Consider the following 20858-nt stretch of genomic DNA (forward strand, 5'->3'; position numbering starts at 1 on the left):
TGTCAACTCTAGTACTCCACCAGAACGAGGAGTGCAAGTGCAGTTGACGGGAGAGCGTCAGCTATTCATGTAGCTGAAGTTGTGTATCTTAGATTGACCCTGCACAGTAGCGTAGACAAGCCCTAAAATGATTGCTGTAGGCCTAGAACGCCATACAAATGTAATATAATAAAAATTTACAGGTACAGTACTGTATTTATCTTTAGAAAGATGTCAAAAATGTCAGGCAAAAGGAAGGCTTACTCGGTGCAGGAGAAATTGGATGCTGATGAACGACTTAGAAATGGCGAAACCCAGGCAAAGATTAGCCTCGATACTGGCATTAACGAGTCCACCTTTCGTGGATAGCTAAAGAATGCTGACAAGCTCAGAACTTACATTCATAACCTGGATGAAGAGTGTGGCCTTCAAAGAAAATGAGCCCATTTAGTGAATGATGCTGATCTTGATTCTGTAGTGTTCACGTGGTTTGTGCAAGAACAGCAGAAAGGCATTCTGATCTCTGGTCCGCTTATAGCCATGCAAGTGGAAAAAATCGACCAGGAACTTAAAGGCAAATTCAGCAATTTTAAGGCAAGTTTGGGTTGGCTATGACGATTTCAAAAAGACACGGAATCTCTCAGATTGCAGTTTTGGGGGAAAAATGCTCTGCTGACGACAACGATGCGCAATCATACTCTGCGAAGCTGAGGGAAATTTTACAGGCAGAGGGTTACTTGGAGGAACAGGTTTACAATGCAGATGAAACAGGAATTTATTATTGTCAAGGTTCCTTCCCCACTCTGAACTCTAGGATACAGATGTGGGGACCTGCATGAAAACCTCCTAAGCTTACTTTTACCAGCTTAGGTTAAAACTTCCCCAAGGTACAAATTAATTTTATCCTTTGTCCTTGGAATATCCACTGCCACCACCAAACTCTAACTGGGTTTACTGGGGAACGTAGTTTGGACACGTCTTTCCCCCCAGAATCCTCCCAACCCTTGCACCCCACTTCCTGGGAAAGGTTTGGTAAAAATCCTCACCAATTTGCATAGGTGACTACAGACCCAAACCCTTGGATCTGAGAACAATGAAAAAGCATTCAGTTTTCTTACAAGAAGACTTTTAATAGAAATAGAAGTAGATAGAAGTAAAGGAATCACCCCTGTAAAATCAGGATGGTAGATACCTTACAGGGTAATTAGATTCAAAACATAGAGAATCCCCCTAGGCAAAACCTTAAGTTACAAAAAAGACACACAGACAGAAATAGTCATTCTATTCAGCACAGTTCTTTTCTCAGCCATTTAAAGAAATCATAATCTAACACATACCTAGCTAGATTACTTACTAAAAGTTCTAAGACTCCATTCCTGTTCTATCCCCGGCAAAAGCAGCATACCGACAGACACAGACCCTTTGTTTCTCTCCCTCCTCCCAGCTTTTGAAAATATCTTGTCTCCTCATTGGTCATTTTGGTCAGGTGCCAGCGAGGTTACCTTTAGCTTCTTAACCCTTTACAGGTGAGAGGATTTTTCCTCTGGCCAGGAGGGATTTCAAAGGGGTTTACCCTTCCCTTTATATTTTTGACAATTATAAAATGTTGTCCGTTTAAAACCCTGGTGGTCAGAACAGATGAACATAAGAAAGAAGGATATAAACAGGTAAAAAATTGCCTTACTTTATTATTTTGTGTGAATGCAACAGGCAAGCATAAATTAAAACCATTGTGCATTGGAAAGTCTTGCATGCCTCTGTGCTTTCATCACGTAAATGTGAATTGCCTGTACAAGAACTCCAAAAATTCCCAGATGACAAGAGAGATTTTTGAACAATGTTCTTCACCAAATTTGTCCCTTCTGTGCGAAAGCATTTGCGGGCAAAACGCTTAGAAGAAAAGGCCGTTCTTTTGCTAGACAACGGTCCAGTGCATCCTCCGGCCAAAAGACTCAAAACCTGTGACAGTAAAATATGGGTTGAATACTTATCTAAAAACATGACTTCCAAAATCCAGCCATTTGATCAAGGTGTTATCGCCATTTTTAAGCAGCACTGTTGACGGAACTTGGTACAACAAATGATAGAAAGCGAGTTGTCTGTCACCGATTTTCTGAAGAAGTTGACTATAAAAGACTTCTTTTACATTGGTGGCGATTCCTGGAATTTATTACATGCTAAAACAATAAACCACTGTTGGATGGTGGAACTGAGAGAGTAGTTTGGTCATCCGCTCCTGGAAGAAAATGAAGAAAGCAGATCACAGTCTGACAAGGAATTCGACTTTGAGGGATTTACAGAGGAGGAAGTTGGAAGAACAGACGTGGAGTGGATGCAGGAGCTGTGCGAGCAACTGTCTTGGCTCGCGGTAACTGTACTGCCACAAAATATCGAGTCCTGGATAAGAGGTGATGATGAAGCAGAAGAATTTTGTCCCGTTGCTGAAAGTCTAACGGATGACCAAATTCTTCAGGCAGTACGACCAAACAACATTCCAGAAGCTGAAGAATTGGCCTTCGCCGTGGAAGAAGAAGAGGAAGATGAAGTGGACGTCGTTCCAATGTCAACTGCAACCATAGCCGGCTTAGAGACTGATTTGAAATGGTTTGAGACGTAAGACATTGAGCCTATAAAAATTATGCAGCTAAGTAGTCTTTTGCAGATTGCTAAGTGGAAGCAGCACAGCAGCAAGAAGCAAAAGCAACTCACCAACTTTTTAAAGAAAAACTAAACTAGTTTATTGTAATGTCAACTTTAAATCTCTAATAAATCAACACTTTTTTTTGTCGTTCATTGTTTCCTTCAAGTAGGAGTTTATTTTCTAAGGTTTTCTATACTTTATGGATGTGACATTTACTGTATACAGTAATTTCATTTTAACGCGGTCCCCGCTATAACACAGTACTTGTCATGGATCCCAAATCCCACGTTCTAGCGAGGGTCCGGTGTATTGCCTATGAGAAAAAACAAGAATGGAGAAATTGTAGTTGTTTGACATTTGTAATTCTGTCCATAGATTAGTATTTCATCTGAAGTTTTGTAGAACTGAACATAGAAATGTGTTGTTTTTCCCCTTGGCCAGTGATAAGGAAAGTCTGAAATGAATGCAGTGAATTTTTTATCCAAAGATATCCATCATAGTAAACTATCACGTATGGATTCCCTGAATAAGACCAGGTGTAAACTCCAAAAGCTCTTTAGGATTTTGCACACTGAATTGGTTGAAGCTGTTCCATATGTGCACCAACTAACTGTACCAGTGCTGCCCCCATTTTTCATTGACTGTTGTTGTTGCAGTAGTACCTGAAATAACCATTTTGCAGACCATTCGAGCTCATGATGTATTTCTGCCTCGTTTCTCCCTTGATCTCTTTGTGGCTTTTTCAGTTCTTCCATTTCCCAGGTGTGACAAATGTGGGAATTTTCTGTAATAATATTTTTATAAGCTGTCTCTGTGACACTGTACCTAATCACCCTCATTATTGTGTCACCAACATCATAAGATATTGTGCATCAGATGCCTGGCTGTGTCCAAACCCTGACAGATAATCTTCTTGAAATCTTTATGCTTTTTGGGAGGTGGCAGAAAATTCATTTAGGTATCAGCCCTCTTCCATAGCTTGAACTGTGCCTTGCCCTTGTAAGACATAGCTACCACAGATGGCAGCTGTTGCAAAAAGGCAAACCCTTTTCTCATGGGCAACCTAGCTTCCAAACTCATTTGGGTTTGGGGTGATGCACTCTGAGTTTATCCAGTCTAGTCTTGGCAACTGTCAGTCATGACTCTAGGAATCTCCTGGACAGGGTCTGAGTATCAAACCCAGAAACCTTAGCCAACCACCTCTAAAACTGAAGAATGCTTGGCTATTCCTGAGCACACTCATTCCCTTTGCACTCTCTGCCAATGTCATCAGTCTCTGAAATGTCACTAGTTTCATGCGTGTACAAATAACTTCATTGAATTTCCTTCACAGCTAGGCTTTCTGATCCCAAACAAACTATACCTTGTCTGGATGAGCCAGTATATCAGGGGGCCAGTAAAGGAACAGCACTACTAATCTTTGCAAACCAATGAAAGCTGATAGGAACAAAGTGCCAAGTATGTAGATTATCCCTGCCAAAAAAGAGCCAGTATGGCAACAGAAACTGACAAATTGTTCACTTATTTGCTTTCGGACTTGCCAGGTATCACGGATCTATAGGTTTTGGTCTATGACCAGGCTGTAACCAGGCCCTTGGGAGTGACCTCTTTAGTGTGCCAGACCCCAAGGACACACACAGGTCTTCAGCCTCTAGGGCTCTGAAACTGGGCCTTTAGGCACAAGTGGTCCCTATCTTTCTCTGTGGTTCCCTGCAGCGAATCCAGCCAAGCCAGACTCCTGTGGGAGACTTGTCCTCTACTCCTTCAGGGCACTATGCTGTCCGTAAATACTTGCAGCAATACTAGCCAGCCTTTTCAAAACAAGGTAACCATTTATTAGTCCCCTGCTATATAAATTCTGAAAGTCCTTAAGTTAGCAAAGAGAGGTAAGGTCAAGACAGAGATCAGACTGGCCAATGCAAGGGCTCCCTGAAGGCATGCTGCTGGTGAAACCATCTTGGCTCGTCCTTTCTGCTCTGTCCCTTTGTCTTTGGCTCCAGGTATGTGTCTGTGTCTTTGAGAGCTCAGCTTTTAATACAGCCGCCTGTTACCTTGTTTTTGTTCTCCAGCTCCAGCCATGCTGTTCAGCTGCCTCTGCAGCAAGGTGCTAATCTGTGGTCATTAGGTTTTCCACTGTCTCTGTAGGGTCTTCCATTCAAATATGTTGATTCCAGCCCAGACAGTCCTAATGGCTATAGGTCTCAAATATCTAACCTCATCTCTCAGAGAATGAAAATGAGTTGTCCCTTCTGCCCCCATCCCCAAATGGGTAGCGATGCCAGGCCTTGGGCATAGATGTGCACAAGTATTCATGAATGCATTTTTCTGGCATTTATAATGAAGTGCAGCAGAAAGTTGAGGAGTAAAATTCTCTTTTTGGGAAAAAGTGAAAGCCAGTGTGATGAAAGCAAAAGAGTCTTATAGTCACTTCCGATGGTCTTTTGTCCAGTTATTCACCCTCTCCACCACAGAGGTGTGAGCAATAAGCACAAACTGAGAAGTCTGCTTGTATAACTGAACCTTGATTTAAGGGTGCTCGGTATTGAGAAAATGAGGACATTCTACCTACTTTGAGGACCTTCCTTAGGGAGGGAAACTAAAAGCTTTTTATCTCTGATGTCCCCTAAATACCTTCAATGAATAGGTCTGAGCATTAGCCAAAAAGGCTACAAAATTAATTTTTTAAAATCTGTTGGAAAATTTTCCCCCTTCTTTGAATGTAATTGATCTTAGCAATATGAGCCAAAGACACTGCAAGGAATTCCAGGCCATCCTGGCAAAGAATATTAATGAGCCTCTGACACTAGAGGTATCCCCACTGGATTATAATTTTCCTCATTACAATTTTTGATATCTGTTAGCTAGTTTTTAATTCATTTAAAATGTGCTACATTGATTTTGTGTAGAGCTAATATTTTAATTAGAATGGAATACAGTATTAAGTCAAATATCTCACAGAAGCCAAATAAACTGGATATTTTTGATGAGATCACAAATTTGGTTGATACAGTAATGGTTGACAAGACCTATTTTCCATAAAACCACGTTTAACTTTAATTATAATACTGTCTTCTAATTATTTACTGATTGCATCCTTTATCAGCTTTTCCAAAACTGTGCCCGAGATCGATTCCTGGCTTGCCAGCCCATAGTTAACCAGGCCATTCTGTACAGCCTTTTAAAATATTTGCACAATTTTCCAGTTCTTTAGAATTTCCACAGTGTTCCAAGATTTGCTAAAAAGCTACATCAGGGACTCAGGGGCCTTCTTCCTATTCTTTTAAAACTCTTGGGTTCCACTCATGCTACTGCTGGTATGTTTTACGAAACTGTTTTCACTCAAAAACTGGTCCCTTCCTTCTGGAAAGTTGTTCTTTTTTCCTACCTAATTGCCCTAACGTGGCAAACAATATTTGCAGGAGCCAAAACAATAATGGTAAGATGAAAACATAGCTACTCTAGATATAAAGTGTGTGGGAGTAAGGAGACCTATAGTCAAGTAACTTAACCAATTTCTTGGTTCTGCCTAAGCAAGTTCTTAAAAACAAACAAAAATCCATTCTAAAATATCTCTGATCTAAATGTTTGTTGCCCTTCTCCCTGAATTTAGCTCAATTTAAAATTTCCTTCAGTTCAATTACCAATTCTTCCTCATGCTACTGGGCCAACTAAACAGCTGTCATCTTTTCAACCTCATTAAAGTGCTGATCCAGCAAAGCAGATGCATAATTTTAAACTCAGGATTAATTTTGTTGACTTCAATGAGATAAAGACTAAAAGGCTTAAAGTTATGCATGTGTTAAGTGCCTTTCTAGGTAAAGGCCTAATTTCCTTGTTTGTGAAGTAAAAGAAAAATGGAATAACTGAAGAGCAATTAGAATATTGAACTCCAGCCAGCTAGAGGCAAGAAGTACAAGGCTGTGGAAATTATACTATAGATAAACACATTCTGTTTTCCCATATTTTTTTCAGTTTTCATATTAAAGAAAGCAATAAATCAGTGTTTGATTTCTTCCCCTCCCCACCACACAAACACCATTTATCATGAGCTAAGACAGCAGTACAGTAGGACAAGCTATACTATGCTTTCACTGTACTTGCAAAAAATAAAGACTGAATTTAAAGAAGCGGTCTCACGCAAGAGTGAGGTATATTCTGTTGCGGAGTTTGAGATGAAAATCAGAAAACTTTTCATTTTGAGAATTTGGATTAAATTGCTGCTCCACTGAGTTTTCTTCTGATGTAGAGACACTTATGGCTTGGAGTCAAGCCCAGAGTAAGGGACAGTATGATGTTTCATTGCTCCATGTGTGGCCCAGGAGGGAGATCTATGACTCAATCACAATTTCCATCCTGGTCTCCCCACTGCTCCAGTGAGAGAGTAAATCATGCAGGTATATATTCAGTGCAGCATATGTTCCCTTCTGTGCTGACACAGCTACTCTGGCAGGGATGTTAGGGAGGGGGTGGCGCTAAAGCTCCTCCCAGTTCCCCCCATCTGTCCCTTCCTGTTTACCTGTGTGAGGTGAGGTGTAGTCTGCACAATGCTATGCATTGTACCCCTCTGTTGCTGTACCAGACAGGCCACAATTTGGCCTTTAGTTATAGTCTTTAAACTGTTACACAATTTAAAATATTTTGATTATGCAGTCATTTACTGGTCCTGCTTCTGCACCATTGACATCAGTGGGAGATTTACCACCAAGTCTTCTGCTTTAGTACTGGGGGGAAAATAACATTTATGTAACATGATCCCTTGTACATCTGATAGTATCTTTTATTGCACTACAGTGTCTATTTTGTTTTCTTTGGGTTTTTTTTTTGTTTTGTTTTTTTTTAAAGTGGACCCTGGGGGGGGGGAATGAAAAGTTGAATCCAACAGAGAAAAAATCCAAAAGTTATGCTAAAGGCTGTGAAAAATACCATGCTATGAATAAATCACATTATATGAAAATATCCTCTTTGGGGAATGTTGGGGAAACTTGTGAATGCATATTAAATGTATGTCCTGCAGGAGAAGTAGTCTCTTTGCATTAACCTTTTCATCTTTTACATTTACTTTAATTTGCTAGAAACATTAAAATGCGTTATTTAAGAGTTAACAATGGGTCTCTACTTGTTAAATCCTGATAAAATACTGAAAATGCAACAGGTATACTTCATCCAACTCCTGGCATGAATAGTGATTTATCTGACTTGACAGCTTTGTGAATCCAATCCTTTCATCAGGTAGAGAAAAAGAAATCTGAGAACACAGCACACTGAAATGTTTTACCAGCTTGTTTCATTTCACAGTTTCTGAATTTTTCTGTTTAATTCTTTGATTGAAAAGTATTCAAAAAACCTTCAAATCTAGTCACTTATGAGAATATTTTGTAATTGTGATTTTGAAAAAGCTGCAATAAATAGAAGATAAAAGTTATAAAATATTGTAGATGAAGAAAGGGCTTGGAACTAGGAGGTCTGTAGTTTAACATCCTGTTTGGGAATTATTGCCTTATAGTACCATTCTTCTCTATAGCACTGTAATGGGGAGCATGCAGCTCTTCTGGGTGAAGCATGAATTTATAAAGTCTCCTGATAGAATGTAAATAACTGAAATTTTCTTTAGATAATAAAAAGTGTTATTAGATGTTTAATATAATATATTTTTGTTTGTCTTGCAGAGAGCTACTTGAATGTTTCTTGGATGCTTCGAAAATTAAAGAAGCAGTGGATTTTTCATCTACAGCAGCTGCATTCATTAAAAATAATGTTCCAGATAAATACCAACACATGTTTTCTCTAATGGTAATTCTAAATATATCTATATATTTATATCTGTATCTATCTAATCTGTAATATTTAAATTAAGGATCAGAATTTGATTCTAGAACTAGCAAAATGCCCTATGAAGTCAGTGAGAGTTTTCCCAGCATCATGATAAAGGATTTCAGCACTTTAAAAGTGTTTTATCACAAAACATAAAGATCACAAAATATCCCAGAATGCAGTTTCTGGTAAATTTTATTATTGAATTTCTCTTTTCCATTTATCAGAAATTTCAGGACTTTGAGTATAACTGAAATAACAAATAATGCAAGGTAAAGCAACATAGAACTGATGTATTACAAAGGCAGATATCAACAGTGAAAATAATTTGCATAATTATTCATTTTGCTGTTGTAGGCTAAAGTCAGCCCTGGGGTAATATCACTGGAGTTTTATACCAGATTATTCTTATAAATCAGTTTTATAAGGATAGCTACTGTGATAATAATATTTGGGGATACTCCATGTTAATAACTTAATAAGCATAACCTGGGTTAATAAACTCTTCTTCATCCAATATGTTAATAAGCTTAGTTTACATTTATAAGCTCACAAATAAAGTAACTCAAGGTAAACTATTTAAATATGAGAAAGTCCTATTTTAAAAAGCAAAAATTCCAGAACAGCTAAAGTGTTTGGGGAAATGAATGAATGAAGATGAGTCTATAGGACAGTTCTTTATTAAGTGTGCCTTACATTTCCCATTATCCAAATATATCCAAAACATTTCTTGGGGAGCTATAACATTTCCATGGTTTGCAACAGAACTGAAATTTGGCAAGGGGATGTTTATGGGGTCACAGAAGTACCTCTTGTGGTCTCCCTTAAAATCCATTTAGATTTGGCCAAGTCTCAAATTGTCAAAAATTGTCATTTGCAATCTGCATTCTGCTTAACAGAGCTTGCTAGAGACTTGCTGCTAAAATTGATCACCATTGCACCTACCCTAAGCATGTTCTCCAGCATCTCACTTCAATGTGCCACTGATGGATCCTCTTCATCTTCAAAATGTTGATTGGCCTAGGATTGGATGCACTGTGTGTGAACCAGGAGACTATGAGATCTCAACTCATGTCCACTAATTAATGTTAATAATTCTGAGCTCTCCACATCCTTATTGTTTGGCAAGACTTCGTACCCCAGTGAGGAATTACAAAATGGGGGATTGGATCTCCAATCTTTAAAACGGGTGCAGGACTCCTTGCAATTGTGATATTAGTGAAGCAGTAAAATGGAGGCAAAGCCAGGCTGTGCATTGTTAGCTGCTTGGAGACATTGTTGAGAAAATCAGCCTGGCAGTGGCCTTAAAATGAACATAAAATGGTTTTAAAATTGCATCTGGACTGAATGTCTCAGCAGTGCCACCAAGCTTTGCACTCCCTTTAGTGCTTTAGTAATAGCATAATTGATTCCAGGATCTTTTAAGCTTTTAGCTTTTAAATAACATTGCATGAGGAAAAATACTCCGCAGGGGATAAACATAGAGAATTCTTGAGTGGGAGATGGGTCGGGAAGGAGATAAAGAGATTGAAGGAAGGTATTGCAGGAATGGAAGAGCTTTTAAAATAACCAAACATTCTGTTGGGGGTAGTGGGAAGCTAAGCCTTCCTCACAAAGGGTGAGATGGTTGGGAGAACAGAGGGCAGGGTGAGGTGTGAGAGAAGTTGAGGTGGTCATGTTTGTTGGCACGTGGAAGGTGAATACAATAGGCAGTAAATCAAGGTAAATCAGAGCAGATGAATTTGTGGGCTGTGGTTAATAGTATGTAAATATTCAGGTGTGTGACAGTAGTGGAACAGTGTTCATCCACAGTAACTGGAGGAGACTGTTAGGGCTTTAGTTAGTACTTTAAATCAAATCCTAATAGTATGTAGAGGTTTAACTTAATGGGCCAAATCCTCAGGTGGCATAAATTGGCATAGCCCTAGTAGGTAAAATATTCTTGCCTGTTATGCAGGAGGTCAGACTAGATTAGCACAATGGTCCCTTCTGGCCTTAAAATCTGTGGAAGGAAAAATGTAGTCAATGAACCTACGTTAATTTACACCAGCTGATGACCCGTTCCTTTGTGGTTTATTAAAATGGTGAATTATTTTGTTACCGTTTTTGTAGGTGCATCACAAACTAATGAACGCTTCCCAGATAGAGGAAGACATACAAAGCTCCATCAGTTTGTCAGTCATTTATAAAATTCAAACAATAAAATCGTAAGTATTGGAATCCAGACGTCCTTTTGAATTTTGATTTCTGACAATAAATATGTAAATCCAGATCCTAGCTCCTGTTCTGGTGGCACAAAGCAGCTTGTAAAGCCATCTTAGCTGATCATTAGAGGAATCCTCTTGCCTAAAGGAATCCTAGAAATCTGGGTGTTGTGGAGAAGCCATGATGGATCCAGTGCCACCCTTCTCCCAGCACCTAGCACAAGGGAAAGAGGTGAAATGATCCACTGGGACAATGTGCCATTGTGTGAAAATTATGCTGAGAACTGAGGGAATTTAAAGATGTCTGAAAGCCATCATTGCATAAATGTAGCTGAGTACAGATAACTGTACATAAATCTTAAATGAGGAGAGAGAGAGAGAGAGAATTGTGGAAGTCACATCTTAAATATAGGGGGCAAGTCATAAAGGGAGAAATTATCACCTATAGCTTTTAAAATTTTAAAAACGAAGAACAAAACACAGGCATCTAGACCTTGCTTTCTTTTAGCAACTATCAAACACAACTGAGCCCATGGTCCCAAAAACTTAACCACTTAATTTTCCCAACTTCTCAACCAAAGAGCCATTCATTTAAGGGCAAATTCTGTTCTTATGTAGATAGAGGTATTTCTGGAATAACTTCTGCTTATGTAAATAAGAGCGGAATTGAGCACTCTTTTCTTTGAGCCCCTTTTCCTTGCCCATACGTTCAGTTTAATTCTCCAGCTCTAACATTTCTCTCACTCTGAAATTTTCTTCTTGCCTGGGCTTCAAAACATTTTCCAGATTCCATTTGAATCTAGATTATTCAAGATATCCAATCATATGGTGTTCATGTGGATATTTTCTTATATGGCATCTTGTTTCTGGGAATCCTTAGCTATTTCTTGCCACGTTCTATGTTTACTTTCATTTTGAATAATTCTATTACAGTAAGCAGCAGTACATTCCACTTAAATGGTGAGGTAGAAACATTACTGTGGTTAGGGGACATACGATACATCTACAGAGAAAAAAAAAACCCACAGAAGTGAGCCTCAGAGCCTGGGTCAATTGACTTGAGCTCACAAGGCTTGCACTATGGGACTATATTTGTCAGTGTAGACATTCAGCTTGGGCTAAGGCTTCGACTCTGAGACCAAGTGAGTAGGGAAGGTCTTAGAGCCCAGGACACAGCGCCAGAGCCTGAAAGTCTGTACTGATATTTTTAGCCTCACAATGTGAGCCACACAAGCCCAAGTCAGTTGACCTTGGCTCTGAGACTCGCTGCCTTGGGAGTTTTTTTGCAGTGTAGGTGTACCCAGAGTGTTACAGAAGAATATTTGAAATATTTATTTTTCTGATTAAATAACCATCCGTTTCTAATATAATTGCAGACAATTGGATACAAATGAGTTTCCAAGAGAAGCCACCACAAGTCTGAATACCGTGTTTGAATTTTTGAAACAGTATGACGAGGATTCTTCAGTTTCAGTTCTTGATGAAAAGTAAGTTTTATTGGTCATCGCCCTCTGAAAGATCATGATGAGCCTGATTCTGATCCCATGAAGTCCATGGCACAATTTCTATTCATCTTTGTGAAAGTAGTTATTCTTCATCATCATTATTTGCAATAGTACTTAGATGTTCAAATGAGGGATCAAGGTCCCATTTTGTTAATTTAAGCAGCCCTGTAGTATCAAATATCTTCTCCCCGTGTAGGTACTTATAGACCATGATTAAATGTTCTTTTAACCTTGTCTTTGATAAACTGAATAGATTGAGCTGATAGAATTTAGTCTCTCAATTTAATACAGTTTTCCAGACCTAAATCATTCCAGCTCTTTTCTGAACCCTCCCTAATTTTTCAACATGATTTTTGAAGTGCGGACACCACACTGGATCCAGTATTCCAGCAGTGGTTTCACCAATGTTGTATATAGAGGTAATATCTTCTTTTTACTCTTCATGCTTGATATTTTCCTATTAATCCATCCAAGTACTATCTTAGCTTTTTTAGCCATAATTTGCACTGGAAGTTCATGTTAATTAGGTTATCTTTCAGTCCTCCTTACGGTCACAGCTTTCTAGAATACAGTTCCCTTCCTGTAAGCATAACCTACATTCTTTGTTCCAAGATATATGGCCTTATGTTTGGCTGTAGTAGAATGCATGACATCTGATTGCATCAAGTTTGCCAACTGACCTGGATCACTCAGTATTAATGATTTGACCTCATTATTTGCCACCTTGACTGTCTTTGTGTTATCTGCAAGCTTTGTCAGCAATTATTTTATATTTTCTTCCAGATCAGTGAAGATGATGATAAGGAATAGTGTTGGGCTAAGAACCAATCCCTGTAGGATCCCATTAAAACACTCTCACTGGTTGATAATTTCCCACAGACAGTTACATTTTAGTATTGATCAGTTAGCCTGCTTTTAATTAATTTACTGTTTACTGTATTGATTCTGTATAGTGCTAGTATTAAATCACAATGGCCTGCAGTATTAATTCAGATACTTTAGAGAAATCCAAGTGAGATTTATCACCTTAATCAAGGAATTATATCAAGTTAATTGGATGAGACAAATGATCTTTTAATGATTTTATTATTTTTGCAGAATTCCTTTGCTTCTAGAATTGGCTCGTCTTTCTTTGAAATTAAACTCTATCCAACTTGCATTTGATTGCATACATGATTTGAAGCAAGCTGGGATTAAAGTAAGTGCTAGGATTACACTGGTCTAATACTTTATTGTTATTATGCTTCAAAACAATTCTGTATGCATCAAGGCCTATTCTCACACTGAGGTACTGATGTAATTAACCCTCATTAATATGAATAGGAGATACTTGCATAAATTTTCTGTCCCTAAATTAGAGAAAAGATGAACGATTAAGGAAAAGAGTTTGTCTCAGAATAGTTAAAAGAAAAGTTTTGTTAAATAAAATGTTAAATACAGATTCTTGTCTATATTTTGAAACTGTCTCCTGTGGAAAGTCTTAATTGGGGATACCTCCAAAACTCCTCATGTGGGAGGTATCTCTCTCCCAAAATGATGTCGCAGTTTTGGAAAAGATGTAACCAGCCCAGCCATGGAAGATTCTGTCAGCCATCAATATGTAAGCTGTAAAAGCAGTGATATTTTACTTAATATTCATGGCACTCTTTTTGAATAAAATATTGTGTAATCAACCTCAGTATACAGCAGGTGGATTCCACCCCTGCTGAGAGGGAAGTGGGGCATTCATATGTGCCAAGGCTAGGCTGTTGGTTAGGGTTAAGGTATGGGGCAGTTCAAGAGGAGCTTGCCAAAAACATACCTCAGGTTATTCTCTCTTCTTGGTAATGGGAGGTCATAGGGCTGTTCCTTCAATGAACACACAAGTCTGTATAGGCTGTGAAACCAGCTGTTCTTGCTATCCCCTCCCATTGCTGGATTTGAGGGGTTGAGTCCTGCTCCTTCCCCAAGCCTCTTCTCCTGACATTTTATTGTTTTAATTATTCTTATTTTGTAGTAATTAGATTATGGTGGCAAACAAAGCGTATACTAGGGGATTGGAGCGGAGTATTGTGTACTTGTCCTGTATGCTCTCACTATAACTGTTGGTCTGGGTGGGTGTTTGTCCCTGTCCACTCTCACCTCCAGACTGGCTGATGGGGACACTCTTGTTTATTCTTTCTGTCCCCTTATTGTCTACCACTGCACACAGGGAGCCCTAAAGTTCTCAGGCATTATAGTGTGTGGAAGAGCTGCTGTTCCCGTGGGGCAAGAGGGGGATTTACAGATTCAAAAACTGTGTCCCTCTCAACCAATATGATTACGGTTGCCTGGTGATTTCCATTGTAAACCCCTATTTTCAGTTGCTTGTAACTTTACCAAACTTTAACTGCTGAGGCTGATATTTTCCATGTTAGCTGTCTACCTCAGGCTGATTGTTTTTTGGTATTGTGTTTTGTTTTGTTTTTTGTTTTTTTAATTTCAACCAAAATGGTTTGGCCATTTCCAAGAATGAGGGTAGGGAAAAATAAAGTTTGGAGAACTCTTGCACCCCTCCATGCTTTGGAATATGGGCTTGAAATTTTGCAACGGGGGAGCTGTCAGTGATGGGGCTTGAAATTTGGCAACAGGGGGTGCTGTCAGTGATGTGTTTTTTTTACTGCTCCAAAAAAATCTGCCAAAATGTGGCCAAGTTATAAGACTTTGAAAAATCATGGTTCACCCAAAATCGACAAAGATTCCATCCTCGCTGAGCATGCTTGAGCTTCTCACAGCTCCTAGTGCTGACTAAATTGTGCATGCGCTATCCCCTACAAAGTGACTGAGCATGCTTCTGCCCTTCATAGCTCCAGCATGTTAGCAGGCTGTGGAATGAACCATCTCCACAGAGTGACTGAGTATACTGCAGCCCAGGGATATGGGGCAAACCTGCAGTTTCCTTGTACTGGCTGCTTCTGGCTACTCTGGGCCAGGATGGGGCTGATCACTAGATCTGAGAGCAGGGAGCCTGATCATCTATGCTTTCAGTGAGACGCTTTCTGTCACTCAGGCAGTGTGGAGGAAAGCATCTGATTCAAATGCAGAGGGCACAAGTGTTGGACCTAGAGGATTGTGGGGATGGACTGGGGGAGTATATTGGGAGCAGGAGCCTAGTGTGTGAAGACTGATTCTGGTTGGGCAAGGAGACTGGGAGCTGGGGAGTAAAGTGTGCTTGGTGGAGGGGGGCAATGAGCTAGTGAGCACTGGTGGGGGGGGACTGAGATCAGACGAAAGTTTGTTGAATCAGAGAAATTTCTGCAAAACAGTTTATTTTTGATGAATCAGCATTTTCTGTTGAAATTCTGTTTTGTCAGAAAATTCTTGACCTGCTGTACTATTGAGAGACCTATTGGAATACTTTTTTCATATAGATTTTAATTTTGCACCTTTCAGAAGCAAACATCTGCATCAAATATCAACAATAGTATTGAACCCCATCCAGCATGTAAAATCAGATAATTTTGTCCAGTACCAGCTCAGAAACAGTCAACCATCATTCTTGACTCTTTTGTCTTACTCTTGAGAATTGCATGTTTTAGATGTAATAGAACAGGATTATCAGTTAAAAGATTTAATTTAAACTGTCAAAGTAAAACCATAAAGCTAGGAAAACAAAAGTTTTCAAAATAAAACCAAAGACATAAACTAATGGAAAAAGAATTAAAGGTACCTGTCCTTTTCAATCAACACAAAATCTTTGGTGTTCCATTTGCCCTTTCTACTATACTTTGCAAATATAATGGGTTGAAATCTCCTACCTTCTAAATCCTCTTTGTGAACCTTAAATGACTGGAGATAGACACTTGAGAATTCCCTTTGTACTGGCATGTCCATCTCCTGTGCCAGTTTCTCCCAAAGTCTGCAATGTATATGAACGGGGAGGCGGGGTGGACTTCACTAGCACATCTGTTTGTAAGGTTGGGGTCTAAATCACTATACTTGTAATTAATTTTACAAATATATTTTATATATTCATATTTTATAGGCGCCAGGAAAACTGATTGAAATAGAATGTCTGGAATGTGAATATGAAGTCCAGAAACTTGGCACTAAAATTGCAACTTATACTAAAGGTGTTGTTGAGGTATGTTCTTTAATTAGCACTAATTTCTATGAAGAAGGTGAACATTAACTTTCTGTTAAATTTTCAAAAGTTGCACATTAACTGTGTGTCTCAATCTCATGCAACTTTGTAAAAAAAAACCCAGATCATTTTCAATTATATCCATTAATTTTAATATAATATCTTTCTAATGGGCCTGAACAAAAGAACATTGAGTGAAATAAATAGAATCCTCTGTTCTGTCATCATATCAACAATTCGGTAGAACAGGGCCATATCATGTTGTTCCACAAGAAGGAACCAAATTGTCTGGCTATACCAAAAGAAGGATAGGAGACATTTGATATGGTTTTAATCATGCTGCAGCTCTATTAGATGTCTGGAACTACCTGGCAGATAAAAGTGTATAGTGGTGGTAACCCCATGTTTATTCAGTAACTTCCCAGGGGACTTCCATCAGCTAGCCCTCTCTTTTTCCATCCGGGTCTCCTAGCCAACCCATTGCGGGCACCTTACTATCCACCCCCCTTGTAGGAGGGTTTAAGGTGGGCTTTAAGAAAGGCGGTTTGGCTCCCTGCTGTACCATTCATAGGAACCCCAGCTCCTCTCTATTCTCATTCCATTCATTTAACCAACATCTCCTTTTAAAGTCTTTTACCAAGCCATTTATCTGGTCACTGTACACGTTCCCTAAGGAATACCTGCACTGGATATCTGCCCCACACTTACATAATGAGTTGTGACATATAGCCTAACTCCCTTCGTGCCACACATCAACAAAGCTCTCCCTGAAGCCACTGTGGGGAAGGCAAGAAAACCCCAACTCCACCTATGCCAATTTGGTGATAAGGAAAAAATTCCTTCCCAGCCCCCCTAAAATGAGTCTGCTAGTGCAATGCCTACAGCAGGTCTAGACCAAAGCTGGTACTTCACCACCTAAAGGGGAAGAAGGGTGGGTGCTGCTGTAAAAGGGGGCTTCACCACACAGGCTGTGCCTTTTAAGCCCTTATGTCCACCCAGTTCTCAGGAGATGAGTCAGTGACACCATGCTGGCCCCTTCTGCAGCAGTTTGACCTCTCCCTCGCCTCCCATAAAGCACTGTTCCCTTCATTCAGCCAGCCAGCCAAATTCCCCCCAGCTTAAAGGTGTGCAGTCAATGGAAAAAAGGGGACAAAGGAATGCTGTGTCATACTCATATTTTGCATCATATCTAGGGAAACTGTTTGCATACAAATTGTGATGGGTTCGGTCACAGAGACCTCCTTGGGATTGTCTTCTGACGTGCTGGAATTACCTCTGAGCCCGTTTTCCCTGTCAGTTTGGGACTCCAGAACCCTGCCTTGTTGAGCCAGACACACTAGTCTGCTGCAACACAGACCCAGGTCTGGTCCACGTCCGCAAAGCAGCAGACTTCAACCAAAAACTGCTCAGCAAGTCACCTATCTCCAGCACCCAGACACCCACTTCCCAGTGGGATCCAAACCCCAAATAAATCTGTTTTACTCTATATAAAGCTTATACAGAGTAAACTCATAAATTGTCCGCCCTTTATAACACTGATAGAGAGATATGCACAGCTGTTTGCTCCCCCAGGTATTAATCAATTACTCTGGGTTAATTAATAAACAAACGTGATTTTATTAAGTATAAAAAGTAGGATTTAAGTGGTTTCAAGTAATAACAGACAGAACAAAGTAGGTTACCAAGCAAAATAAAATAAAACACGCAAGTCTAAGCCTAATACATTTAAGAAACTGAATACAGGTAAATCTCACCTTCAGGGATGTTCCAATAAGCTTCTTTCACACACTAGACTCCTCCTTAGTCTGGGCCCAATCCTTTCTCCTGGTACAGTTCTTGTTAATTCCAGCTCAGGTGGTAACTAGGGGTTTTCTTATGACTGCAGCCCCCTTTATTCTGTTCCACCCTCTTTTGTAGCTTTAGCGTAAGGCGGGAATCTTTTGTCTCTCTGGATCCCCACCCCTCCTTCTAAATGGAAAAGCACCAGGTTTAAGATGGATTCCAGTTCAGGTGACATGAGCACACGTCACTGTAAGACCCCAAGCCTCCATTCTTTCCGGCCTGACTCTCAGGAACACAGGAAGATTTACAAGTAAACAGCCATTTACAACCAATTGTTCTAGTTAATGGGAGCCATCAAGATCCTAAGCCACCATTAATGGTCCACACTTTGCATAATTACAGTAGGACCTCAGAGTTATATTTCATATTGCTAGTTTGAGATACAAGAATGATACATTTATACAAATAGGATAACCACACTCAGTAGATCATAAGCTTTGTAATGATACCTTATAAGAGACCTTTTGCATAAACCATATTCCAGTTACTTTATATTCACACTCCTAAGCATATTTACATAAACATATGGAGTGTAATGTGACACACATTGAGGGCCAGATTTTGCAAATACATGCATGAAGGAGTAACTTGACTCCCATAGGTAGTCACATTGAGTAAAGTTGCTTCTGAATAGAAGTGTTCACATGTTTGGAACCTAAAATATCAGTCACTTATTTCAATTATTGAATAATTAGAAAAAAACATATCAGTGCTATTATCATTTGAATAAATGTAATAGAAATTTAGATATATTTAAGAAGTATCCATAAAACAAATGCATATTACTAAATTTCTTTTTAGTTTTTACTGTGTTAAAACTCTACTGAAAGCTATGAATTTGTAAATTTCTGCTGTAGAGCCCTATTTATGTAGGCTAGGATTTTCAAAGAGCTCTATGTTGGCTTCACATTGAAGTCAATGGGAGTTTTGCCATTGATTTGAATGGAGCAGAGTTAAGCCAAGACTGATTCCTTTGGAAAATCCCACTTATAATGTTTCTTCTCTTCTTTCTACCCCATGTTAGAACCTCAGCATCTGATGAATTTACTAAATCCTCAGAATTCACAAATAATCCACAATCATGGATTTCTGCTATCATAGGCGATAGGGATAGACAGGCTCTTGGCTGAGTGTGGCAGTAGCTGTAACATTATAGAGTACCTAAAATGACATTCTTTAGCAGTCAAAATGAGACTTTTGAAAAAAAAAATTCATGTACTGTGCATGAAATATGGGGTACACTTGAGGTATGTGAAAGTTTCATAAATCAGAAACTACAGAGGGTGTTTTCTGTTGGAAAGAACCTAAAATTGCAGTTTTACAGTAATATTTAGCAAATCATTTGTATTATATGTATATATAATCAATGTGAAGTAAATTTTTATTTACAGACTCAGCTGAAAGTGATAAGAAGACTTGAACAAGTGTTGCAACATGCAGTTCGACTGGGAGACCCTAATGTTATTCAGGTGGTTTGTGCTACACAGTGGAATCTTTGCCTTCCACTGCTACAACACAATTTGCATCAACATGTACGAAAACCATTAATATCTGTTGCTGATAGCTTAGAAAAGATTGACAGGTAAGTTACTATGCTATGTACGTTGTTATTTGTTACTTTGGAAAATAGTGGTCATTTGAAAGCTAATGTAAAGACCAAAAGGTAATTATGGGCATCAGTAAAAGGTGGGTAAAAATAATATTTAAACAGGACACCTAAATAATATCACATTCCTATTGTAGCCTTCCCTTATGTAGATCTCAAACATCTCTGAAAAATTTCCCAACAGATTGTAATAAATTAATATCTGGATAATCTGTATCTCACCCTATCTATCACTAAAATGCAGCCTTCTCTCAAATGAAATATCACAAATGATTAATGGTATACAGAAACACTGCAGTTTAGGACAGGAAGTGAGGAATAATGTATCCAATTGAAATTATATGTGGAAATTGTGTCATCATAATGTGATAAAATATGCTGGAATATGGCCTGGATTCTGACAAGAACATCCCTGCATTTGGGAAAAATACTACACAATATATAATAATTTGATTGATTGCACGTCTATTCCACCATAGGGATATGTGCACCAGCTCACAGTTGTTGGAGACTTTCTTCCGTCTATGGCACCTGTCGGAGTGAAGTGAGCACAACTGCTGCCTTGTGCTACTATGCACAGGTAGAACAGGTGGAGTGGCCCGGATCCACCCATCTGTTCCTTCTTACTGCTCATGGCGGTTGTTAGAGGTGGTGTTTCTTGCCTTTTCAAGTCCTTCCCTCATAGTATCTGTTTATTATAATTCTCGAGTAGTCTGAAGGTTTTACATAGTTTTAACGTTAGAGTTAAGTTTTAGTTTTTGATAGTTTGGACTCTCTGGTTTTTGCCTAGATATCGGGACTGGTATCGGGGTCATGCCTCAGTCTCCAGATTGCAAGTCTTGTTGCTCTTGCAGAAAATCAGTGCCTGTGAGTGACCTCATGCCAACTGTCTTAAGTGCCTGGGGGATATTTTTCAGAGTTTTAAGCCCTGTTCCAAGAAAGACAGGGCTGCCAGACTCAAGTTTCACTTAATGGAGTCCGTGTGCTGTCCACCATTGGAGCTTCCTGCTCAAAGCAGGCACCAAACCGGTCTGCATCTCTTAGGCGTACTCTCCTGGTTTGGCTGAGTCAAACATTGATCAAACTAAGTAATTTAGCTCAATCTTGCAGCTGTTTTTATTGAGTTGCAGTCAGAATAAAGGGCAGTCTAATGTCCTCCCAAAGAAAC

The 20858-nt window shown here is 39.2% G+C and overlaps 1 protein-coding gene across 9 annotated transcripts in view; it reads left to right on the plus strand.

The window, feature by feature from the left end:
- Window positions 1-20858, plus strand: part of CFAP46 (cilia and flagella associated protein 46) — a 141051-nt gene that overhangs the window by 12473 nt on the left and 107720 nt on the right. For all 9 annotated transcript variants that reach the window (XR_012160032.2, XM_073353952.2, XM_073353955.2 and 6 more), the window contains exons 7-12: window positions 8287-8410; window positions 10544-10638; window positions 12012-12122; window positions 13239-13338; window positions 16144-16242; window positions 19476-19666. Coding sequence is in view for 8 of the 9 variants with exons in the window: in XM_073353952.2 (XP_073210053.1) it covers window positions 8287-8410; window positions 10544-10638; window positions 12012-12122; window positions 13239-13338; window positions 16144-16242; window positions 19476-19666 (720 nt within the window). In the remaining variant the exon portion in view is untranslated. The remainder of the gene's footprint in view (window positions 1-8286; window positions 8411-10543; window positions 10639-12011; window positions 12123-13238; window positions 13339-16143; window positions 16243-19475; window positions 19667-20858) is intronic.

This window comes from Lepidochelys kempii, chromosome 7 (assembly GCF_965140285.1).
Source record: "Lepidochelys kempii isolate rLepKem1 chromosome 7, rLepKem1.hap1, whole genome shotgun sequence".
Classification (NCBI taxonomy): Eukaryota; Metazoa; Chordata; order Testudines; family Cheloniidae; genus Lepidochelys; species Lepidochelys kempii.